This window comes from Tachyglossus aculeatus, chromosome 5 (genome assembly GCF_015852505.1).
Source record: "Tachyglossus aculeatus isolate mTacAcu1 chromosome 5, mTacAcu1.pri, whole genome shotgun sequence".
In the NCBI taxonomy this organism is placed as follows: Eukaryota; Metazoa; Chordata; class Mammalia; order Monotremata; family Tachyglossidae; genus Tachyglossus; species Tachyglossus aculeatus.
In genome coordinates, this window is record NC_052070.1 from 73,712,808 (window position 1) to 73,735,838 (window position 23,031).

Consider the following 23,031-nt stretch of genomic DNA (forward strand, 5'->3'; position numbering starts at 1 on the left):
TAAATATCATTGGTTATGATGATGATGATGATATTTTTTACTATAGCTCAATCACTGAATCAGTGGCATTTACTGAATACTTTAGTTCCCTTTCCATGCAGTAGTTGTTCTTGTTTTCTCATCCATTGCTGTTCTCTCTGAGGCCGTGTCCTTCTTCCGGAGGTTTTCTTCTACTTCTTCATCTGAGGCAATGTCTGCTTAGTGTGTGGCTGGAGGCTTTTCACCTTTGACCACCGGACGATGTGCAGTAAGCACAGTCTCTTACTGACATGCTATGGAGAGGACTGGAGTTGAGCTAAACAGGGGCAGGTATGAGAGAGGAGCATTGGCACAGTCACTGGTGTTTATTGAGAGCTTATCCTCTGAGCTGGTGGGGGAATACAATTGAGTTAATAGGCACAATCCCTGCCCTCAAGGAGCTCATCATCTAGCAGGAGAGAGAGACAGTAGAATTAATTTCATGTAGGGGGAAGCAACAGATTTTAAAGGTATGGAAATCAGTACTACCCGAGTGTACCCAAGAGCTTAGCAGGTGAATACCCTAGGGTGTGATGAAGTGGCAGAGTAGGTTGAAATGCTTAGAACTGTGCACTGCACATAGTAAGCACTCAATAAATACCACTGATTGGAAAATAAAAGGTCAGGGCTAGGGACACAGGGCGCAGAGAGACAAAGAGACAATCTGGCAGGGTTCATTCATTCAATCGTATTTATTGAGTGCTTACTGTGTGCAGAGCACTGTACTAAGTTCTTGGGAAGTACAAGTCGGCAACATATAGAGACGGTTCCTACCCAACAACGGGTTGAGTATCCACTCCTGGCCCTCTATCTCACGGCCAAATCTCAGCTGTCCCCTTTCAGACCCTGCATCTTTCCTATACAGACATCCTCTTCTTGACTCCAGGCTGAGGATGTGGGCGTACCTTTTGCCCATCAGAAATGACTGGAGGTTGGGGGTTGGCCCAGCCCTTCCCAAGGGAGACCCTCCACTGAGGTAACTAGGCCCTGGGCACTGTAGATTTGTGAGGCCCAGTGCCTCTCTGGGCCACTGAGGCATGAACAGGATGATGAATGCAGATCATTTGAGGGAAGGGGAGGCTTCCAGAGTGTGAGGAGGGGGATTATCTGATGGGGATACTGAGGCCAAGGCCATTGCTGTGGCAGCTGGGACCAAACCACTCAGTAAGTCTGCTACAAAGTCCAGGTGGGAAATGCAGGTCTCCTGCACCCTTCACCCTCTCCCAGCCCCTGCCCATTCCTACTAATTAGTTAATTTATAGTATTTATTGAGCACCTACTGTGTGCAGAGTACTGTACTGTATTGCACTTGGGAGAGTATAATAAAATAGAGTTGGTAGATATATTCCCTCCTTCATTCAAAAGCCATATGTGGTTGGGTTCCCTTCCCCTCCCCAGAATTCCTTAGAGGTCAGAGGTCACTTTCCTCAGTGCCTCCTTAGAAGCGGGTCCCATTGAGCTGCTCTAAGGGGTCTCCCTGTGAAATTGGACCAGGGCAAGGGTACCTAGTTGACTGCAAAAAGTCAATTTAATAGTCTTTGTGGGGATTTCACATTGGCAGGTTTCGAGTCCTTTAGTCCCAGATGGGACAGGGGAGATGCCTTCCATTTCTCTCTCCCACCCCTGCTCCCTGAGGCCCCTCCCTGTGCCCCGATCTGCTAAGCCTCCCCACTGTTCCATGGGGTTCCATCTCCAGGACAGCCCCACTGAGTGGAAGAGGAGCCAGTTGGGCTTGCAGAGAAGTGAGTAACTTCTCCAGGTCTCTAATCAATCAATCAATCGTATTTATTGAGCGCTTACTGTGTGCAGAGTAAGAGCTTAACTAAACGCAGTGGGATTGTGAGCTCTTGAGCCTCCTGTGGTTCGGGACTGTAGGAGGCAGGGAAACTTCCAGAAAGTCATCAATCCTGCCCTCAGCTGTGTCCTTGAACTAGCACCCTAGCGAGCTATCGCCCATTCAATTATTCATTCAGTCAGTCATTTATTGAGCGCTTATTGTGTACAGAGCACTGTGCTAAGTAATAACAGACACATTCACTGCCCAAAATGAGCTTCTAGACTGTGAGCCCACTGTTGGGTAGGGACTGTCTCTATATGTTGCCAACTTGTACTTCCCAAGCGCTTAGTACAGTGCTCAGCACACAGTAAGTGCTCAATAAATACGATTGATTGATTGATTACAGTCTAAAGGGGGAGACAGACATTGATATAAATAAATAAATTACAGACATATACTTAAGCACTGCGGGGCTGAGAAGGGGGAATGAATGAAGCGAGCAAGTCAGGGTGACGCAGAAGGGAGAGGGAAAAGAGAAAAGGAGACCTTAGTCTGGGAAGACCTCTTGGAGGAGATGTGCCCTCATTAGGGTTTTGAAGGGGGAAAGACTAATTGTCGGATACAAGGAAGGAGTGCATTCTAGGCCAGAGACAGGATGTGGGTGAGAGTTCGACTGCCATGGCTGAGCTCAATGATGGAGCTGGTCAGGAGACCCTTGGGCTGGAACTTGGGGAGTGGAGGAGATACTGATGGGAGACTTCAGGGAACAGATTCCATCACGTCTGGGATCCAGAGCCCCAACTCCTTGGGGATTAGGATGTGTGTGACCTGCAGATGAAGAGAAGCCAGTCCATTTCTGCCCTTCAGGCTCAGGGAGGGACTGGAAGCCACTCCTTTGTGGAAGCCAGACAATTCCTGCTGAAGGGGCAGGCTGCTGTGGCTTGTTTTCTTCTTCTATTTCAATCAGTCAATAAATCAACCATATTTATTGAGTTCTTACTATGTGTAGAGCACTGTACTTAGTGATTCCCGATGTTATCTGGGTTTGTGGGGGCTTACAGGTCAGTTTAGGAAGTGGAGTTGGGGACTGACACCTGTGGACCCCCCACTTCACCTCTAGAGAATCAGGGGTGCAGAGGGAGAAAGGGACTACTCAGAAGGCACCCCATAAAGTGGAAGGGGAGGGCCCTGGGTGAGGGGGGCCTAAAAGGGGATGAGCAAAGGAAATCAGCCAATCGACCAATAAGTGTGTTTACTGAGGGCTTACTATGTGCAGAGCACTGCACTAAGCTCTTGGGAGAGTACAATGTAACAGAGTTGGTAGACATGTTCCCTGTCCACAAGGTGCTTACAGTCTAGAGGGGGAGCACCTGAGTGGGGAAGAAAGGGAGGGAAGAGCAGGGAGCCCAGCTGAAGTCAGGGCCAAGACAAGAGGAAGAGAGAAGGGAGCCAGTTACATGTCCATCTCCAACTCTAATCTTTAACTTTGGAGCAAAAATTGATTTTTTCTCCCTAGCTCCTGGTGTCCTTCTTCTCCTCTTCCTTCTCCACCTATTGCCCCAAGACCTGCTGTAGGCCTGTGTTTGCAGTCATTTTGGAAGGCTTGGTGTCTGCTTCTTCCTGGAAACTGAGCTCTGAATCATGTCGCCCAGGGTATCTGCTCTGCCACCAGCCTGAAGCCACAGGAGTGTGTGTCCCTGGCAGAGGGCCCGGGCTGGGGGCGCTCCCTATGTGGAGGTGTAAGCTGACGTGCAGCATTTCCTTGACAACAGTGGGCTCCTGGCTAAATCTAAGGCCAGCCGGTGTCTTCCAGGAGGAGAGCTGGAAAGAGTGCTCCGGCTGAGCCAGGAGCGTAGGGATGTCTGGCTGAGAACCCCTCCCCCGAATCCCATCTGTTAGGGTGGGTGACTTGGGGAGGCAGGGCAAGCTAGTGGATCAGTGAGATGGGTGATGTTAATTTTGTCAGTCACACATGCTCCAGTGGGAAGAGCGTGGGGCTGGGCGTCCCCAAATCTCCCCAACACCTAACCACTGTTCTCCTTATTTGATCTGCTTGCCTTTGAACTGCTCCTAACCTCTGGATTCATAATAATAAAAAAAATAATAATATTTTTTAAATGCTTACTATGTGTCAAGAACTGTTCTAAGCACTGGGGTAGATACACATTAATCACATTGGACACAGGCCCTGTCCCTGTTGGAGTTCACAGTCTAACTAGGAGGGAGGACAGGAGTCAAACCCCCATTTTAGAGGTGCGGAAACTGGGGCATAGAAAAGTGAAATGACTTATCCAAGGTCATGTAGGAGGCAAGGGGTGGAGCCAAGATTAGAACTCAGGCCCTCTGATTCCCAGGCCTGGGCTCTTTCCACTAGGCCACACTGCTCCCCAGTTGTGCCCTACTGGTAGTTTGGCACAGGTGGGATTTTAGGGGACAGATGGGAGACCGAGGATTAGTCAACTCATGGGGGTGAATGGGGGCTCGCCCCCAACTCCTGCCTGCTGGACTTGTGCCCACAGACAGGTGCTAAACACAGTACACCTCAAGGAGTCTGCAGGTGAAAGGTGGTGTGGTGTGTTGGGGGACAGACTATGGTTTGGTTTAGTCTGATAATCTCACTGGGCTCAAGGTAAGGTGGTGTGAGGGGCAAACTGTGGCCTGTGACTGCCCAGGCAGGGGCTAAAACATCCTGGAGACAGGGTGCAGATCTCTTATGCCAACCCTCACTGCTGGCACCTGGGCAGGTGCAACTCATCGGGGAGGGCATTGGGTGGGTGTGGCTGGGGCTCTGATGCTTCCCCAGTCCCTCATGTTGTCTTAGACCAGGAGACCCCTCTCTGGTGGGAGGAGCAGGGTGGAGGGTTGGGGCGAGGACTCGGAAGACTTCTTATCTGCCACGGTCCCTGGGGCTGACTTTCCTTTTCTCTGCAGTCAAGGACGGTTGCCAGAGTGAGTCTGCCTGCGGAGGAGGCCGGGGGACTGGCTAAACCCCTCCCCATCCCTGCTGCAGCCTGCTGGAGCCATGCTGAGCCTGTGGTTGGTGACAGGAGGCCTGCTGCTCTGGGTCAAAGGTAAGAGGCAGCTCTAGGCACGGGAGTGGGCGGGCCGGCTCGGGATCCGGCCCAACCAAGGTGCCCCCAACCCCGGACTTTCCTCATGCCTTAGGATGGGGTGGGATAGGGGTGTGGATGGGCATGGAGACCACCACTTCTTCATTATTCATTCATTCGATCGTATTTATTGAATGCTTTCTGTGTGCAGGGCACTGTTCTTAGCACTTGGGAGAGTACAACATAACAATAAACAGACACATTCCCTGCCCTTGAAAATGGCAAGAGATAGGGCAGAGTGAGGGACCCTGAAGGTGGGAGTTGGGGGGGTTCAGCACTGGAACTCTGGATTCTTGGATGTGAGAAGTCACTTTCTCCTTCTGACATTCAGTTCCCCTGTTAGGGCTGGGGTGAGGCTGCCATGGGGTGTGTGTCTGCTTAGGAGGGCCCGTTTGAAGTCACAGGGGTCCCAGCTGCTTCGAGGCAGACCTGCTTCTGGGATCCTGGGACTGCACAAAAGGCCAAGAACAAGGGTTCCATCTAAACATTCTCAGACTTACCACAGGGCTTTGAAGCTCCAGGATTGGGAAATAGTATGGCCTAGGGGAAAGAGCATGGGTTTGGAAGACAGGGGGCCTGGGTTAATTAATTTTTTTAATGGCCCTTATTAAGTGCTTACTTTGTTCCAAGCACTGTGCTAAGTGCTGGGGTAGATGCAAGACAATCCAATTAGACAGTCTCTGTCTCTCACGGGATTCACAGTCTAAGAAGGAGAAAGTAGGACGTAGTCCCCATTTTACGGATGAGGTATGAAGTAACAGAGGCGCAGAGTCATAAAGTGACTTGCCCAAGGTCACACAGCAGACAAGTGGCAGAGCTGGGATTAGATCGCAGGTCCTCTGATTCCCATGCCTATGCGCTTTCCCAGCGTGGCTTAGTGGAAAGAGCACGGGCTTGGGAATCAGAGGTTGTGGGTTCTAATTCTGGCTCTGCCACTTGTTCGCTGTGTGACTTTGGGCAAGTCAGTTAACTTCTCTGTGCCTCAGTTACCACATCTGTAAAATGGGGATTCAGACTGTGAGCCCCATGTGGGACAACTTGGTTACCTTGTATCTACCCCAGTGCTTAGAACAGTGCTTGGCACATAGCCTTAACAAATACCATCATTATTATTATTTCCCATTTCTCTTACCTGCATGCTACATCACCTAGGGCAAATCATTCCACTTCTCTGTGCCTTATTTTCCCCATCTGTAAAGTGGGTATTAAATCCTACTTCCTCCTTCTTAGACTGTAAACCCCATGTGGGACAGGGATGGGTCCGATGTGATTATCAATCCATCAATCAATAGCATTTATTGAATGCTGACTGTGTGCAGAACACTGTACTAAGCATTTAGGAGAGTACAATACATTAGAATTGGAAGACACATTCCCTACCCACAACCTGTTTACAGTCTGGAGTGGATTGTCTTGTATCTTTGTATCTACCCCAGTGCTTAGTACAGTGCTTAGCTCATAATAAGTGCTTAAAACTTATTATTACTATTAGTCTTTCCTGTTGCAAACATTTGAGCCCTGGAACTACAAGTTCCAGTAGCTTCTGCAGCTGCCCTGCTCTTGTGTGTGTGTTTTAATGGAATTTGTTAATAATAATAATAATAATATTTATTAAGTCCTTACTAGGCGTCAAGCACTATTCTAGGCGCTGGAGTAGATATGAGCTAATCAGGTTGAACACAGTCTATGTCCCAACTGGAACTCACAGTCTTAATCCCCATTTTATAGATGAGGTAACTGACGCAAAGAGAAGGTAAGTGATTTGCCCAAGGTCACACAGCACACATGTAGTGGAACCAGAATTAGAATCCAGGTCCTTCTGACTCCCAGGCCCATGTTTTTCCCACTAAACCATGCTGTGTTTTGCAGGATCAGTGAATCAACCAGTGGTATGTACTGGTTGCTTACTGTGTGCAGAACACTGTACTGAACACCTGGGATGATACAATGCAGCAAAGTTGGCAGACACGGTTCCTGCTCACAGTGCTCGGAAAGGGGCTCCAACTCAGTATTTCCTGCCTCAAAACCCTCACCATCCCTTCCCCACCAAAGCAACACATTATCATTACTATGGCATTCGAGAAAAACTGTGCCCCAAGCATGGTGCTAAGCACTGGGCAGATATATAATGCCTCTTACACCTCTCCTAGTACTTAGGATCATGCTATGCATGCTAATCAGTCCTTGTCCTACAATGGGCTCAATATCTAAGAGGTTGGGAAAGTCAACTATTTGCCCCACTTTAATGAAGAGGTAACAGAGGCAGTGAGAAGTTAAATGGCTTGCTCAAGGTCATTCAGCAAGTCGGGGGCAAAGCTGGGATTAGGATCCAGGTCTCCCGATTTCCAGTTCGGTGATCCTTCCACGAGGCTGTGCTTGCCTCTTCATCAGGCCCCGGGCGTGCCTGCTGCCCTCAGTTACAAAGCAGCAGGGCGAAGTGGATAGAGCATGGGCCTGGGTGTCAGAAGGTCATGGATTCTAATCCCAGCTCTGCCACTTGTCTGCTGTGTGACCTTGGGCAAGTCACTTCACTTTTATTTTATTTTATTTTATTTTATTTTGTTAGTATGTTTGGTTTTGTTCTCTGTCTCCCCCTTTTAGACTGTGAGCCCACTGTTGGGTAGGGACTGTCTCTATATGTTGCCAACTTGAACTTCCCAAGCACTCAGTACAGTGCTCTGCACACAGTAAGTGCTCAATAAATACGATTGATTGATTGATTGATTGATTGATTCTCTGTGCCTCAGTTACGTCTTCGGTAAAATGGGGATTCAGACTGTGAGCCCCACGAGGGACCAGGACTGTGTCCAACCTGATTTGCTCGTATCCATCCCAGCACTTAATACGGTGCCTGGCACGTAGTAGGCGCCTCTCAAATACCACAATCATCATTTAGGGAGAGAGCAGTCAATATTTTTCACATTAAATGGGGATGGACACCGAAATTTAGAGTGGTTCCGAAGAGGTTAAATTATGGACTCGCAAGAGATAGAAATGGACCAGGATTTGCACCCTGGTCTTCGGCCTGCTGGTCTTTGGTCTTTCCCAACTTAAGGACAGCCCAGCCGTGAACCGGCGTCGCAGGGCATCGCTCCCTTTTTTAGGGCATAAGTTTTAAAGAGACTCCAAAGGGAAACATTTACCTTGAAGCCCTTTATTGGAACTCCCAGACCTCTGCCGTCACCTAGTGGCTAAGATAGAAAATATCCATTTACTTTTTAGGGCCCAGAACAAGGGACATTTATTTTTTTGTATTTTTTTAGGCGCTTACCATGCATTGTGTGCCAGGCACTGTTCTAAATTCTAGGATAGATACAAGATAATCGGGTTGGACACAGTCCCTGCCCCACATGGGGCTCACAGTCCTAATCCCCATTTTACAGACTCTCCTGCTGTGTGACCTTGGGTAAGTCACTTCACTTCTCTGTGCCTCAGCTACCTCATCTGTAAAATGGAGATTCAATACGTATTCCCCCTCCTTCTTAGAATGTGAGCCCCCAGTGGGACAGGGACCGTATCCAACCTGAGATAACGGAGGCACAGAGAAGTTAAGTGACTTTCCTAAGGTCACCCAGCAGACAAGTGATGGAGCTGAGATTAGAACCCACATCTTCTAAATTCCAGGCCTGGCTACTTTCCATTAGGCCATTCTGCATTGACTTAATGCAGGGAAAGGATGCCTTGTTTTTCAGTGCTTAAGTATGGTTTTGCAGGGGGCAAGATTGAAACTTGAAGGAGCTAGATATGCTGTCTGGAATAGGTACAAGCATTGTAGCCATAGAAAAGCTAAATAGTCCAAGAGCATTCCCCTGAACTGGCCACCTGAGAAGGATTCTCAAGGGCTCCCAACATCAAAAGGCCCTCATTAGGTTATGTACAGCCTGCGACAGACAGCTGGATAGCAGCAGGGAAGCAGGGAAAAGAGACAGAGATGCCACCCCATGGCCGCTGTGCTGCGGTACTGGGATCTGCAGCAGAGTGGCTGCAAATCGTGTGAGAAGAAGAGAAGTAGAGTGACCTAGTGGAAACGGCACAGGTCTGGAAGTAAGAGGTCCTGGGTTCTAATCCTGACTCCATCACTTCCCTATTGTGTGACCTTGGGCCAGTCACTTAACTTCCCAGTGGCTCCATTTCCTCATCAAATGAGGAGTCAATCTCTGTGGTCCCTTAGACTGTGAGCCCCATGTGGGACAGGGACTGTGTCCAACCTGATTATCTTGTTTCTACCACAATGCTTAGAACAGTGCTTGGTACATAGTTATATAACAATTATTATTATTATTATTATTTTTGCTGAAGGAGAAGCCTCCCAACCGTTGAATCCTGGGGGACCTCCAGCCCAGCCAGAGCAGCCTGGGCCCCAGCTGATAAGACAGGGTAGTTCTTTTTGAACAGAGGTGGGGGAAGAGGGTGAGCTTTGGAAGCAGAATAGCCTATTGCCCAAAGCTCCATGCAAACTGAAGGCAGTTGGCCTGGGGATGGGGGAGGACCTGAGGGGATGGTCTCACTGGGTAGCAGTGGTGACCTCTACCTTGCCTACTAAACGTCTCCCCAAGGGGGGGGTCATCATCTTTGGCGAGACCTGCATCTTCCTCTTATTGCACCATCCGCCGACATGCCCAAAGGCTGCCCGAGGCCCTCCTGTCTGCAGAGTGGGCTGGGAGGGAAAAATGCCCTAGGGAGCCAGAATGGAGGATTCCCAGGGAGTGTGCCTGCTAATTCTGTTTATATGGTACTCTCCCAAGCACTAAGTACAGTGCTGTGCACATAGTAAGCATTCAGGAAACACTATTGATTGAGTGATTGATTGATTGATCACTTGCTACCAAGGTCTTCCCTGCCTCCAATGTCTTCCCTGTTTGGATGCTTGCCACAAGAAAGAGGGAGTGGTGTCAGGGGGTGGCCGGGGGGGCCAGGGGAGGGCAGCAAGCCCCAGAACTATCCAGAGTGGGTCCCTGAGGGCCCCCCTCCCATCCTACCCCTCCACCTTGGGATCCCTTGGTTAGGAGAGCCAGGGCTCTGAGGGAGAACGGGAGAATTCCCAAGGGCTGGGCCAGGGAGGCCTTGAGATTTTGCTACTTAAGGCAAGGCCCCAGTGGCAGCTTCTTCCTTGTTTAATTTCTCCCTTTGTCTCCTATTCTTTTTGTTTCTACCTTATGTTTGCAATATGGGTCTCCCCTTAAATTATAGGTTCCCTGAGGCTACATCTTTGTTCCTAGTGTATTTTCCCCAAGCCACCAATGTTAGCAGGCGGCGATGGGTGGGGCACAGCTTGGATCTGTGGATTTGAGGGTGGGTGGGGCTAATTGGACAAGCTTCTTGGCAGGGCCAGCTTCGGGCATGTTGCCTCCCTGAGGAGGGGAGAATTTGTGACTCATCTGTGCCCTGTTAGCGTGACCTCATGACTGTGCTATGTGTGGTACGCTAGGCCCATGGCTTTTCTCCAGAAAGACCTGGTTGGTCCCCCCCAACTCCTGATCCCTGTTCTCCCAGGCGCCGCTTCTGACTTGGGCCAGCTGGCCATCACCCTGGCTCTGCTCCTCCTCCCTTGCCGCTCTCCTCTGTGCTCCCCAGGCTGCAGCTCACAGTCAGCCACTCTCCACTGCTTTCCTCTGTTCCCCACGTCCACCAGAATGTGGCCGGAACCTGAAGCAGAATCCGGCTATGCAAGCAGTGGACTCTGGGTCCAGCTCCCTGGGGCAGGGACTGTAGGCCCTGGTTTTCCCTCCCATCCCACTGTGAGAACCTGAGGAAAGAGTTGGGTGGGCGGATCTGCCTTGGGCAAGTCACTTTACTTCTCTGTGCCTCAGTTACCTCATCTGTAAAATGGGGATTGAGACTGTGAGCCCCACATGGCACAAGGACTGTGTCCAACTTGATTTTCTTGTATCCACCCCAGTGCTTAGTACAGTGCCTGGCACTTAGTAAGCAATTAATAAATACCATTACTATTGTTATTATTATTATTCCCCAAGGGTGGCAGTGGCTCAGAGTGTAGGCTCGTCAGAGGGCAGCCGGTGACTCCCAAGGCAGAGGTGCTTTTTTAAAATTGCATTTACTAAGCACTTTCTATGTGCCAGGCACTGTATTAAGCATTGGGAGCAATACAAGCAAATCGGGTAGCACACAGTCCCTGTCCCACATGGGACTCACAGTCTTAATCCCCATTTAGAAGATGAGGTAACTTAGGCACAGAGAAGTGAAGTGACTTGCCCAAGGTCACACAACAGACAAGTGGCTGAGCCAGGATTAGAATCCATGTCCTTCTGACTCCCACTCCCGTGGTCTATCCACTAGATCATGCTTCTTCTCATTGGGAATTGGTTTCCCTCAATTTTGAGTCCCAGCTCCCTGCCCCACTCCAAAGCTCTTCAGTTAATCAGGCTGGACATAATCCATGTCCCACACGGGGCTCACAGTCTCAATCCTCATTTTACAGATAAGGTAACCAAGGCAGAGCGATGTTAAGTGACTTGCTCAAGGTCACAGAGCAGACGAGTGGTGGAACCAGGATTAGAACCCAGGTCCTCTGACTCGCAGACTTGGGCTTTAATCACTAGGCCACACTGCTTCCTGTTGGCCAGGACCTCTGGGAAGTGGAGGGTATGGGGCATCACCTGGTTGAAGAACTGACCTCTTTGGCCTCTGGGTGCCCATTTGTTTCCATGGTGGCCACAGAAACCCATCCCCAGTCAGAGTGAAGCCGACAGATTTGACTGTGCCCAGAGTTTGCAGGAGGGGAACACGCTTTCTGGTGAGGATTGTCACAGGCAAACCCTCTGGTTCCCCAAAATATCACCCTGCTTTTCACTGCCTCTGAATCAGTACTGTCGACTCTGGCCCTCTCTCCCCTCCTTGAATCACCCCGCTTCCTGCCAGCCCATGGTGTCCTGGAGCATATCAAACGCACAAAACAATGTCAAAGTTTTGTAGTAAATTCCTTTATTCTGAGGGTCAGAAAGGGGGCTTTTAGGAAGAGGGTGGAAAAGCAGAGGATACTTGTAAAAATACTAAAGATGGCTGCCATGCAAGTGCAGGATGAGCCCACTGTTGGGTAGGGACTTTCTTTATATGTTGCCAACTTGTACTTCCCAAGTGTGTAGTACAGTGCTCTGCACACAGTAAGCGCTCAATAAATACGATTGATGATGATGATGATGGTGGTGGGGGCACTTAGGATATGGCGCACTCACAGCAGCCATGTTAATGAGAGCTCTGGCTTGGGAGCCATCTTGAATGTTCCAAGCGGTGGCCCTCCTGAGAGGGTCAGAAAGCACCTGGCTCCCTTGTGTCATAGTGCTCTGACATGACTGGCCACTGGTCTTGCCATCTGCTCCTTGGAAGAGATGGCAGGGATTTGGAGGAGATGAAGATGGCAGCTTGGTGGTGGGGAGGATGGAGGCTGTTGTGATATTCTGGGTGAGGTGAGGAAAGGTTGCCAGTCCGGAGATGGGGGATCGAGAGTAGGGGTCAGTCAGAAAACGGACATGTGGAGAGGGGAGGGGGCAGGCTGGGCTGGAGTGGACGAGGAGAGTAGTCGGCCCAGCTGGTGGCAGTTTGGAAAACTAAAGGCAGAAGCTTGTGTTGCCGCCAAAAGTCAGAGGGCTGGAGGCTTGTCGTGGAGTGTATTTGGGGGCTTCTCGAGGGACCTCACAGTGACTTCCCCTGCAGGCACAGGTGCTGTGGAGATCCAGGTCCCTGACGATCCCGTGGTGGCGCTGGTGGGCAGAGATGCCACCCTGAGTTGCTCCTTCAGCCCCACACCTAACTTTAGCCTGGCCGACCTCAGCCTGATCTGGCAGCTGACGGACACAAAGCGGCTGGTGCATAGCTTTGCCCATGGGCAGGACCAGCTGGCTGACCAAGGTGGGGGCTTTGCCAACCGCACCTCCCTCTTCTACGACCAGCTACCCTCGGGCAATGTCTCCCTGCTGCTGCGGCGGGTGCAGATCGCTGATGAGGGCAGCTTCACCTGCTTCGTTCGTGTGCAGGACTACAGCAGCGCAGCCGTGACCCTGCAGGTGGCCGGTGAGAGCGGGGTGGGGTGAGATCTTGGGTCCTCAGCCTCTCCTTCCCTATCAGGTCCCCGGGAGGGCATTAGGATTAGGGCATACCAGCCCTGGAGATTTGCCTCCTCCTCCCTCTCTGCTTGCCTCCTTCCATCTTCCGCTATTCTCATCTCCTTTTTTCTTCTTCCCTCTTTCCCTCTTCTGCTCTGCTCACCTCACTTCTCCCCCTCCTCCCCCTTCCACTCTTCTCTCCTCCTTTCTTCTTCTCCCCTTCCTTCCTGTTCCACTCTTTTTCCTCTGTCCCTCTTCCACTTCACTCACCTCCTTTCTTCCCCTCCCCTTCTTCTGCTCTTCTCACCTCCTTTCTTCTCTCCTCCTTCCCTCTTCCACTCTTCTTGCCTCCTTCCCTCTTCCACTCTGCTCACCTCCTTTGTTCTTCCACATTGCTCTCCTTTCTTCTTTTCACTCCAAGTATTGTACTCTCCCGGGTGCTAAGTAGACTAGTCTGCACAGTAAGCTCTCAATAAATGCCATTGATTGATTGATTTCTACTCTGCTCACCTCCTTTCCCTTTCTCCCACTCTGTTCTTCTCCTCTGTCTTTTCCCATTCTGCTCTCCCCCTTTCTTCTTTTTCTATTCTGCTCTTCTTCCTTCATCCCTTCCCCACTTTTTTCTATTTTCTAAGCTCTTCCCTCTCTTCCTCTCTCCCATTTTGCTCCCTCCCCTCCTTTTTCCTCTCTTCTCCCTTCTTCCTTCTTTCATTCTCTTCCTTTGCTTTCTTTCCTCTCACTTTTTGTCCTGAACCTTCTCCTAGTCCCTCCCTCCTTCCTTTCCCTCCATGACTTCTCCCCCTCCTCTGTTTTCTCTTCTGTTAGAGTGTCCTCTAAACTGGGGAGCTTTTGGAAATCCCACCCCCAATCTCTGTTACCAGTAGCCACTCCCTCATCCATGATCAGTACCAAGTTGGTTCAGGAGAGTGATGGAAAACACTATTGTTAGGAAAAGGGTGGGCTGTCAAAGCTGGGAGGGGAGAGGGATGCTGGAAATTTTCATTTTGGGGGAAGTGGTTACTGCTGTTCCCTGGGCCTGAACTGTGTTCCACCCATGACTCTCTCCTCATTCAAGAATCTTTGATTTTGCTCTCTCTCTCTCCCTCCTTCCCAGCTCCATATTCCAAACCCAACATGAACCTGGAGCCCAACAAGAATCTGAAACCCGGGGACCCAGTGATGGTCACCTGCTCCAGCTACCAGGGCTACCCGGAGGCCGTGGTCACCTGGCGGGATGGCCAAGGGCGCAACCTGACAGACAACGTGACCACTTCCCAGATGGCCAATGAGGAGGGGCTGTTTGATGTGCACAGCGTGTTGACGGTGGTGCTGGAAGCCAACGGAACCTACAGCTGCTTGGTGACTAACCCCGTGCTGCAGCAGGATGCCCACGGCTCTGTCACCATCACAGGTCGGCCTGTAGGATGGGCGAGCCCAGGCCAGCCCGGTTCCACAATCACAACTCCTCTCTGCCCAGCCCTATCTCTCTGTATTTGGGGCTGGCCGGGGATGGCTGGGGAGGGGCGGGGGCAGGGGCTGGGGCTAGAGTAGGCATTTTCTAGCCCCTTTCCACTCTCCATCCTCACTTTCCTTGCCATCTTCACCCCACAGACCCTCCTTCTTCCCCTAGACCAGTTCTGACTTCCTTCCCCAACTCTGCCCCATCCAAGACCAGGCATGCTCATGTGGGCACCAGGGACCTCTAACCCCTTCCGGTGTCCCTCCATCCTCTCTGTTTTCTTCTCAACATAGAATCCTAACCCATTGGAGCCATCCAGGGGTCATGTGTTCCATCCTCTCATCTCTGGGCAGGGTGGTACCTAAATAGTTCCAGGGGGTGATGCTGGACCCCGTGGGTAAAGACCTGCTCACAGGTGATTAGAATCAGTTTCACCCACCTGCCAGCTCCAGTGTCTTGTGGTACTTGGCCCCCGGAGCCTGGAAGCAAACCTAGGTGCTGCCAGCCTTGACACCAAGTGATGGACAGTGTGCTGGCTGAGACCTCAGGAGGGGCAGTCCCTGCCCCTGCTTTGCCTATGCCCCTGCCCACTGAGGAGCTGAAATCCTGACCTGGCCTGCCTGTTCCCCTCTTCGCTGCTCTCCCTGCCCTGCCTCCCCTCCAGGCACACCAGTCCCATTCACAATGTGGCCAGCCAGAACAAGGGCCACATCCCCCGTGGGAACATTTCTCAGCAGGAGCCAGGAGTGTGGACAGCAGAGAGGCCAGGGGTGGCTGCAGCGCTCCTGGCCCCTTTGGTCACCTGGAAGTCCCAAGCAGCTAGTCGGTGGTGTATTTGGGCCCTGGAGGAGTTGGGCAAACTGGCAAAGTTGCTATGGGCTCCCTGCTTTGCTGCAGTGTCCCAATTCCAAAGAGATGGAGTGGAGAAGTGAGCGTGAGCTCAAGTCTACTGGGCAGACCAGGATGGAAACGTACAGCCCCATCTTGTTAATGGCTCCTCTCTGGAATGGCTCCAGTAACACTGCCCTCTGAAAGGTTGAGAGAGAAGAGCAGACTGGGTTTGCTGGGATGGGGTTGGTGGTATCATGGAGGTGGGACCAGGCAGGATCGGGCACCTCAGAGTGGGGGTGGCACCGATTCTCCTTCCAGCTGATCCTGCCTTGGCTGCTGCTGGCTGGCTGGCATGGCACCAGCCTGCCAACCCCTGCCTCCACTGCTTGGGCCCCAGCCAGCTCCCAGGGCCACTTCTGCCAGCCTGGGCCACCTCTCCCAGCTAGCCTCACCCTTGCCTGCTGGCTCTGCCCCCAACACTGGCCCCTTACCAATCCCTCCACAGCCAGCAGGACACTGTCCTGCATGGCTACCGGCTCTGTAGTTCCTGGCTATCATTTCTGAGTTGGACCTGGGTGAAAGGGAGGCTTTTGTAGATTGGAATATACTTCCAAATGGCATATCCCTCCTCCCTTGCCGTTGGCTCGTTTGTCTGCTCAGTGCAGAGCAGTCACGACCCTGATTATGCTGATGGGGTGCGGGGAGGATGGGACTGGCTGCAGGCCGGGGTAGTCCTGGGACCCTTGCCATGGTGCTGGTGGATTTCAGGAGGAAATGTGTAAGGGCATAGGGGAGGCTGGGGCGGGGAAGAGTTCAAGTCACTGCCCCTGCCAGTGCCCCATCACCACCTCTGCCAGTGCCCCAGTCAGAGCCCCTGCCAGCATCCCTGATACCACCCCCGCCAGCACCCCAGTCACCACCCCTGCCAGTTCTCCAGTTACTGCAACTGCTAGCACTTCTGAAACCACCCCTGCCAACTCCCCAGTCACCACCCCTGCCAGTACCCCAAATGTTGCCCCGCACAACCCCCTCCGTGCTTGAACCCAATTCTCCACTCCAGTCAAAGCAATGCAGGAAGGACTTGCCCCAGGTCTGGAGTTTGGGTGCCAGGGTGAAATTTTCTCCAGCTCAGGGTTTTTTAGCGGTTTAAATGGCTGAGTACCCTGGGCTGGCAGAAAAGGAGGTTTTCCTCTGGCGCTGCTCCTGGCTTGGGGCCTGCTCAGAGAACGTGCCGGCCTCCATCCGAGGCCTGGACTGTGGCCCATCCCAGCTCCTGCCCAGCGGCCAGAGTGAGACTCAGTGCTGGACAAAACTGGGAAGGGAGAGCAGCCAGTGACTACTACACGGACTTGGGAGTCAGGAGAATCTGGGTCTCATCCTGGCTCCGCCACTTGTCTGCTGTGTGACCTTGGGCAAGTCACTTAACTTCTGTGTGCCTCAGTTACCTCACCTGTAAAATGGGGATTAAGACTGTGAGCCCCATGTAGGCTATGAATTGTGACAAACCTGATTATCTTGTATCTACCCCAGTGCTTAGTACAATGCCTGGAACAAGGTAAGCTCTTAACAAATGCCATAAAATAATGAACAAACCAAAACAACAGCAACAACAACAAAACTAAGCCCCAGGGGAGGGAGAGGAGTCTTTGAGTTCGGTGAAGTAGCTCAGGCCGTGGGTGTGCCAGCCTGGGGAGGTGGCTGGGAGTGGGAGGGGTCTATCATTTTGGAAACTGGCCGGGGTGAGCCTCAAGTGACCAGACAGTGTTCATGTCCAGTCGAGGTGAGGCAGTGCCAACAGGTTAGGGAGCCGAATTCCAGAAGTTTCCCAGGGTTTCTTGTTCGATTGGGCCCTTGGAGGGAGCAGAATCTGGAGGCCACTGGGCAGCCCCATCTTGTTCTTCCCCATCTGGTTCTTTACAATCCAGGTGGCTGAGCCGCCCCCCTCAGCCCTGTTTCTAGGCTTGAAGGCACCCCCCGGGGGGTGCTGTGAAGGGTGGGGGTGAAGCACACTTGATAATGATGATGGTATTTGTTAAGCATTTACTACGTGCCAAGCATTGTTCCAAGCACTGAGGTAGATAAAAAGGTAATCAGGTTGTCCTATATGGGGTTCACAGTCTTAATCCTCATTTTACAGATGAGGTAATTGAGGCACAGAGAAGTTAAGTGGCTTGCCCAAGGTCATATAGCAGACAAGTGGCTGTGCTGGGATTAGAACCCACATCCTCTGACTCCCAAGCCCGTGCTCTTCCCACTAAGCCATATTGCTTCTCCAGAACTCTTTCAACCAACGGGTACAGGGAAAGACTGGCAAGGGAGTCGGAGTAGGCGATGAGCATGCCCAGGGTGTCATGTTATGGGCCTCTTGTGGGTCAATCGCTGGTATTTACCGAGTGCCTCTGGTTACCAAGCACTGTACTAAGTGCTTGGGAGAGTGGACCAGAATCTTCTGGATCAATCAGTGGTATTTATTAAGTGCCCCTGTGTACCAAGCACTGTACTAACTACTTGGGAGAGTGGTCCAGAAGTGAAAGGAGGCTGATGATTTGGGATCTGAGGCTACCAGTGTGGCCCTTGTCCTGCCCTCTGTTGCCCATAGGCCAGATTGGACACACCAGAACGATGGCTCTGTAACCTGAGCAGTTGTGCACCCCAGCTTGCAGTCTTTTGGAGAGCTGGGAAATGTCGAGTGCTTAGTACAGTGCTCTGCACACAGTAAGCGCTCAATAAATACGATCGAATGAATGAATGAGTGGTAGGTGGGGGCCACAGGGCTCCCCAGGCCTGTCCCAATGTAAGAGTTCTGAACTCAGTGTTTGGCTCCCCCTCCTGCAGAATTCCTCTTTCTGTTTCAGTCTACAGTCCCAGGCTGAGGGTGGGGTTGGGCCCCCATCAAGAAACTATAAGAAACAAGGCCAGTGCTCTTCAGAGCCCTCCCAAAATCACATCTAGTAATAATGGAATTCATTAAGCACTTAGGGCAGGGAACCAACTCTTTTATAGTGTACTCTCCCAAGCGCTTAGTACCGTGCTTTGTTCACAGTAAGTGCTCAATAAATTGATTGATTTACTGTGTGCAGATCCGTGGCTCAGCGGAAAGAGCCCGGGCTTTGGAGTCAGAGGTCATGGGTTTGAATCCCGGCTCTGCCACATGTCTGCTGTGTGACCTTGGGCAAATCACTTCACTTCTCTGAGCCTCAGTTACCTCATCTGTAAAATGGGGATGAAGACTGTGAGCCACACGTGGGACAACCTGATCACCTTGTATCCTCCCCAGTGCTTAGAACAGTGCTTTGCACATAGTAAGCGCTTAACAAATGCCATTATTATTATTATTATTATTATTATTATTATTATTCTAGACTGTGAGCCCACTGTTGGGTAGGGACTGCCTCTATATGTTGCCAACTTGTACTTCCCAAGCGCTTAGTACAGTGCTCTGCACACAGTAAGCACTCAATAAATACGATTGATTGATTGTACTGAACACTGGGGAAGAGTATAGGGGTGGGAATTACACTTAGACCCTGTCCCTCAAGGAGCTCACAAGATACCACATCTCTTCCAAAGCACCTTCCCTCACTAAACCCTCATTTCACCTATTTGTTTTCCCATCTGCATCGCCTATGAACTTGGATATGTATGCCTTAAACACTTGGTATTCACCCCACCCTCAGCCCCACAGTACTTATGTACATGCACACCATCATTTCCCTGCTCTGTAATTTATTTTAATGTCTATCTCCCCCTCTAGATTGTAAATTCCTTGTGGGCAGGGATTGTGTCTACCAACTCTATCATTATTATTATTATTATTATCATCATCATCATTATTACTATTGTTAGTATTGCATTTTGTTAAGCATTTAGCCAAGCACTGTTCTAAGCACTGGAGTAGACACAAGTTAAATCAGGTTAGATAAAGGCCCTGTCCCACACAGAACTCACAGTTTAAGTAGAAGGGAGAACAGGTATTGAATCCCCATTTTCCAGATGAGGAAACTGAGACACAGAGAAGTTGTGACATGGCCAAGGTCACATAGTAGACTGATGGTGGTCCCGGGATTAGAAGTCAGGTCCTCTGACTCTCGGGCCTGTACTCGTTCCACCAGGTCATGTTCCTCCTCCAATTTCTGAGTAAGCCACATCACATTGCTTCATTAGACATGCCCCCTTCCAAAAACCAAACCCCACTGAGAAGTGATCTTTAATTGATCTTCCAAAAGATGGCGTCTCTCTTAAAAAAAAAAGAATGGGTGGGTGGGGAGGAGATGGGGAGGGGAGGAGATGGGGAAGGGAGGCAGTTCAGAAAATTAGAGTTGGAATCATATTGCAGAAGCCTTATCACAAATCCATGGGGTTTGCTTGAGACAGGAATTAAGAGCCCAAATCAAAGGGAGAATTTTGTATGTAGCAAATAACACCTTCTGCTCACTTTAGAGTTCTTGGTTTCTTCCCATCCTTCTGCCAGACACTGTACTAAGTGCTGAGATAGAGAACAAGCAAGTTGGGTTGTACATAGTCCCTGTCCCACATGGGACTCACAGTCTTAATCCCCATTTTACAGATGAGGTAACCAAGTCCCAGAGACGTAAAGTGACTTGCTCTAGGTCCCACAGCAGACAAGTGGCAGAGCCAGGACTAAAACCCATGTCCTTCTGACTCCCATGCTCATGCTGTACCCACTAGGTAATGCTTCTGCTACAGCAGTATGCAACAGTAAGCGTTCAATAAATAGTATTGATTAAATGATCGCTCCTAGGGCACAGGAGGTTACTGAGGACCACTCTCTTCTCCTGGAAACACTCTACATACTGTTGGTTGATTGATTGATTGAAGACAGTCTGGGTGTCCTGGAGCTGAGCTTTATGAGAAATGACCCTTGTTGGAGATCCCCATGGGTATTGACATTACAGCTGTTTCTATGTGTTTTTGAAATTTCTCCTGGCTGGTGTAGACAATATTTGCAAAGGGATTTATGAACCACTTTCATATAGGGTTTGGAGTTGAGTAATTTGCTGTTAGAGGAGTAAAGGATGTGGGCTGAGTTATAGTGGAAGAGGAGCAAGTAGAGAAGCAGCATGGCTTAGTGGAAAGAGCATGGGCTGGAGAGTCAAAGGTTGTGGGTTCTAATCCCAGCTCTGCCACTTGTCAGCTGTGTGACTTTGGGCAAGTCACTTAACTTCTCTGTGCCTCAGTTACCTCATCTGGAAAATGGGGATTAAAACTGTGAGCCCCACCTGCGATAACCTGATAACCTTGTATCTCCCCCAGCACCAATGCTTGGCACATAGTAAGCACTTAACAAATACCATCATTATTGTTAGTTGGGGAGAGAGCTTTAAGTCTCCAATGGTATTTTTTGATCACTTACTGTGTGCAGAGCACCGTATTAAATGCTTAGGAGAGTGCAGTACAACAGAGTTGGTAGACATGTTTCCTACGAGCATGCTTACAGTCTTGAGCCCAGACCTTTAAAGTTGATGACGATTTTAAGAGTTTCCACTTGAAGCGGAGATGGATGGGCAAGCACTGGAGGTTTATGAGGAGTGGGACAACATGCGCAGAATGTTTTCTCCACTTCATCTGTGGCCCAGAGAGGTTAAGCTACTTGCCTGATGTCTCTCAGCAAATCAGTGTTTGGACTCAGAACTTGGAGCCGCTTAGCTCTGGCAGCAGGTCTCCGGTCTCCTGCTTCCAGGCTCCTCCTCCTTCTCCTCTTGGGTGCTTCATTGAAAAGCTGCTGCCCCCCCATCCCCCTCCCTGTGAAATCCGGGGCACTTCCCCAACGAGACCATCCCTAAACTAGTCAACGGCTGATGGATTGCTGCTTTCCAGCACCTAAGTGGCGGCTAATGGTCTGAAAAGACTAAGTGAAACAAACATATTAACCTTATAACTGCAAACTCAAGCTGATGGACTGATGCAGTGATGCAGCCCCTCTTAGCCCCACTGCAGTCTTTGCGTGTAGGTGAGGTACTGGAGGCAGCAGGGACTTAAGCTCAAGCTCCCTTGGCTGGTTAACCATCCAAACTAAATGTGGGGAAGGGGCTGGAGGGGTTTGTGGTTGACAGGCCTTCAGGAGCTGATGCCCCAGTTCAAGCACTGGGAATGGTTTCCCATTGCCGGGGTGACCCAGGATGAGGCTCAGAGACACAGGTGTGGTCTGTACAGCCACAGCCACTGGTCTGGAAGAGTGTTGGTCCCTGTCCTGGACCCTCCGTAGTGCTTCCAGTGTCAAACAGCCAACCTGGTGGGCAGGGGAGAGTGGGGTGAGGTCTGGGGAGCTAGGAAAGGTGTCCCAACATCTCCAGCCTGGGAGCTCAGAGTGGGATACCATAGACATGGAAAGAGAAGCAGCGTGGCCTAGTGGATAGAGTAGGGGGCTGGGAGTTAGAAGGACCTGAGTTCTTATCCCTGCTCTGTCACTTGTCCACTGTGTGACCTTAGGCAAGTCACCTAACTTCTCTGCACCTCAGTTACCTCATCTGTAAAATGGGGATTAATTTTGTGAGCCGCATGTGGGACTTGGGCTATGTCCCTCCCAATTAGCTTGTATCTACTCCAGCACTTAGTACAATGCCTGGCACATAGTTGGGCATTAAATATCATAGAAAGGGGTTCTGGGCCACCCTCGGGCTGACCTGCTGACCTGTCCTGGGAGAGCCAGGCATGGAGTCAGACTCGGGTTTTAATGGCCAGGTCCGGTGCTGTCCCTCAGATCCAATCTCCAGTGTGATTCACCAACTGCAGGGTCAGCCAACGTATTTTCTCTGTCCCTGGCAGAGGCACAGAGCTGAGCAGGCCTCTTACTCTCTCCCTCCTTCCTTCTTCCTGCTCCTCACTTTCCCATCCTTTCTACCCTCCATGTGTTTGGGGGAATTCCTCCCCCTGGCTTGGTGTAGATAGAGAGTGGTCCCCAGCTCACCAGACCTCTCCACACAGCCCTCCCAGTCTACAGGAGTCCTGGAGCCCTCTCTGCCTATTCAAGGACAAATAGGACCAGGTGAATGACATTCCAGGCAAGTGGAAGTCGTGGAAGCCACTCCAAGCATGTTTATGTCTTGGAAGGGGTTGTCAAGTTAGGGAAGGGGATGTTCACCCTCCACACTCACTCACATACATCTCACCTGCCCAGCCTTCTTGTTTCCTCTCCTTCCTGAGAGCACCGAAGAAGTGAGCAGTGCTCCCCAGGTGTCATCATGAGTGGGTTAGTGTGGCTGCTGCGTGGTCTTTCCATCTGTTGTTGGGATGCTGAGCATCCACTTGGTCCATTCTCTCCTCCTGGGTAGTCACTACTCAGTGCTTACGGTCTCCTCTCTGTTTCCTGTGGCAGGTCAACACCTGACATTCCCTCCCGAGGCCTTGTGGGTGACTGTGGGCCTCTCCATCTGCATCCTGGGGCTGCTGGTGGCCCTGGCCTATGTGTGCAGGAAGAAGATTAAACAGAGCTGCGAGGAAGAGAATGCAGGTAAGTCTGAGGTGGAGAATCTGTGTGTGCCTCTTTGTGGGGGGGGAGGGGGAGTTGGGTGGGGTGTTTGTATCTGTAGCAGCGTGACTTAGTGGAAAGAGCACGGGCTTAGGAGTCAGAGGTTGTGGGTTCTAATCCTGGCTCCACCACTTGTCTACTGTGTGACTTTGGGCAAGTCACTTAACTTCTTGGTGCCTCAGTTACCTCATCTGTAAAATGGGGATTAAGACTGTGAGCCCCACGTGGGCAACCTGATTCCCCTGTATCTACCCCAGCCCTTAGAACAGTGCTCGGCACATAGTAAG

General features: G+C 50.9%; 1 protein-coding gene across 1 annotated transcript in view; it reads left to right on the forward strand.

Moving 5' to 3' along the window:
- CD276 (CD276 molecule) overlaps window positions 1–23,031 on the forward strand; it is a 60,197-nt gene that overhangs the window by 22,061 nt on the left and 15,105 nt on the right. Inside the window, exons 2-5 of the mRNA XM_038747119.1 lie at window positions 4,727–4,866; window positions 12,577–12,933; window positions 14,080–14,376; window positions 22,592–22,726. Coding sequence (XP_038603047.1) covers window positions 4,818–4,866; window positions 12,577–12,933; window positions 14,080–14,376; window positions 22,592–22,726 — 838 coding nt within the window. The 5' untranslated portion in view covers window positions 4,727–4,817. The remainder of the gene's footprint in view (window positions 1–4,726; window positions 4,867–12,576; window positions 12,934–14,079; window positions 14,377–22,591; window positions 22,727–23,031) is intronic.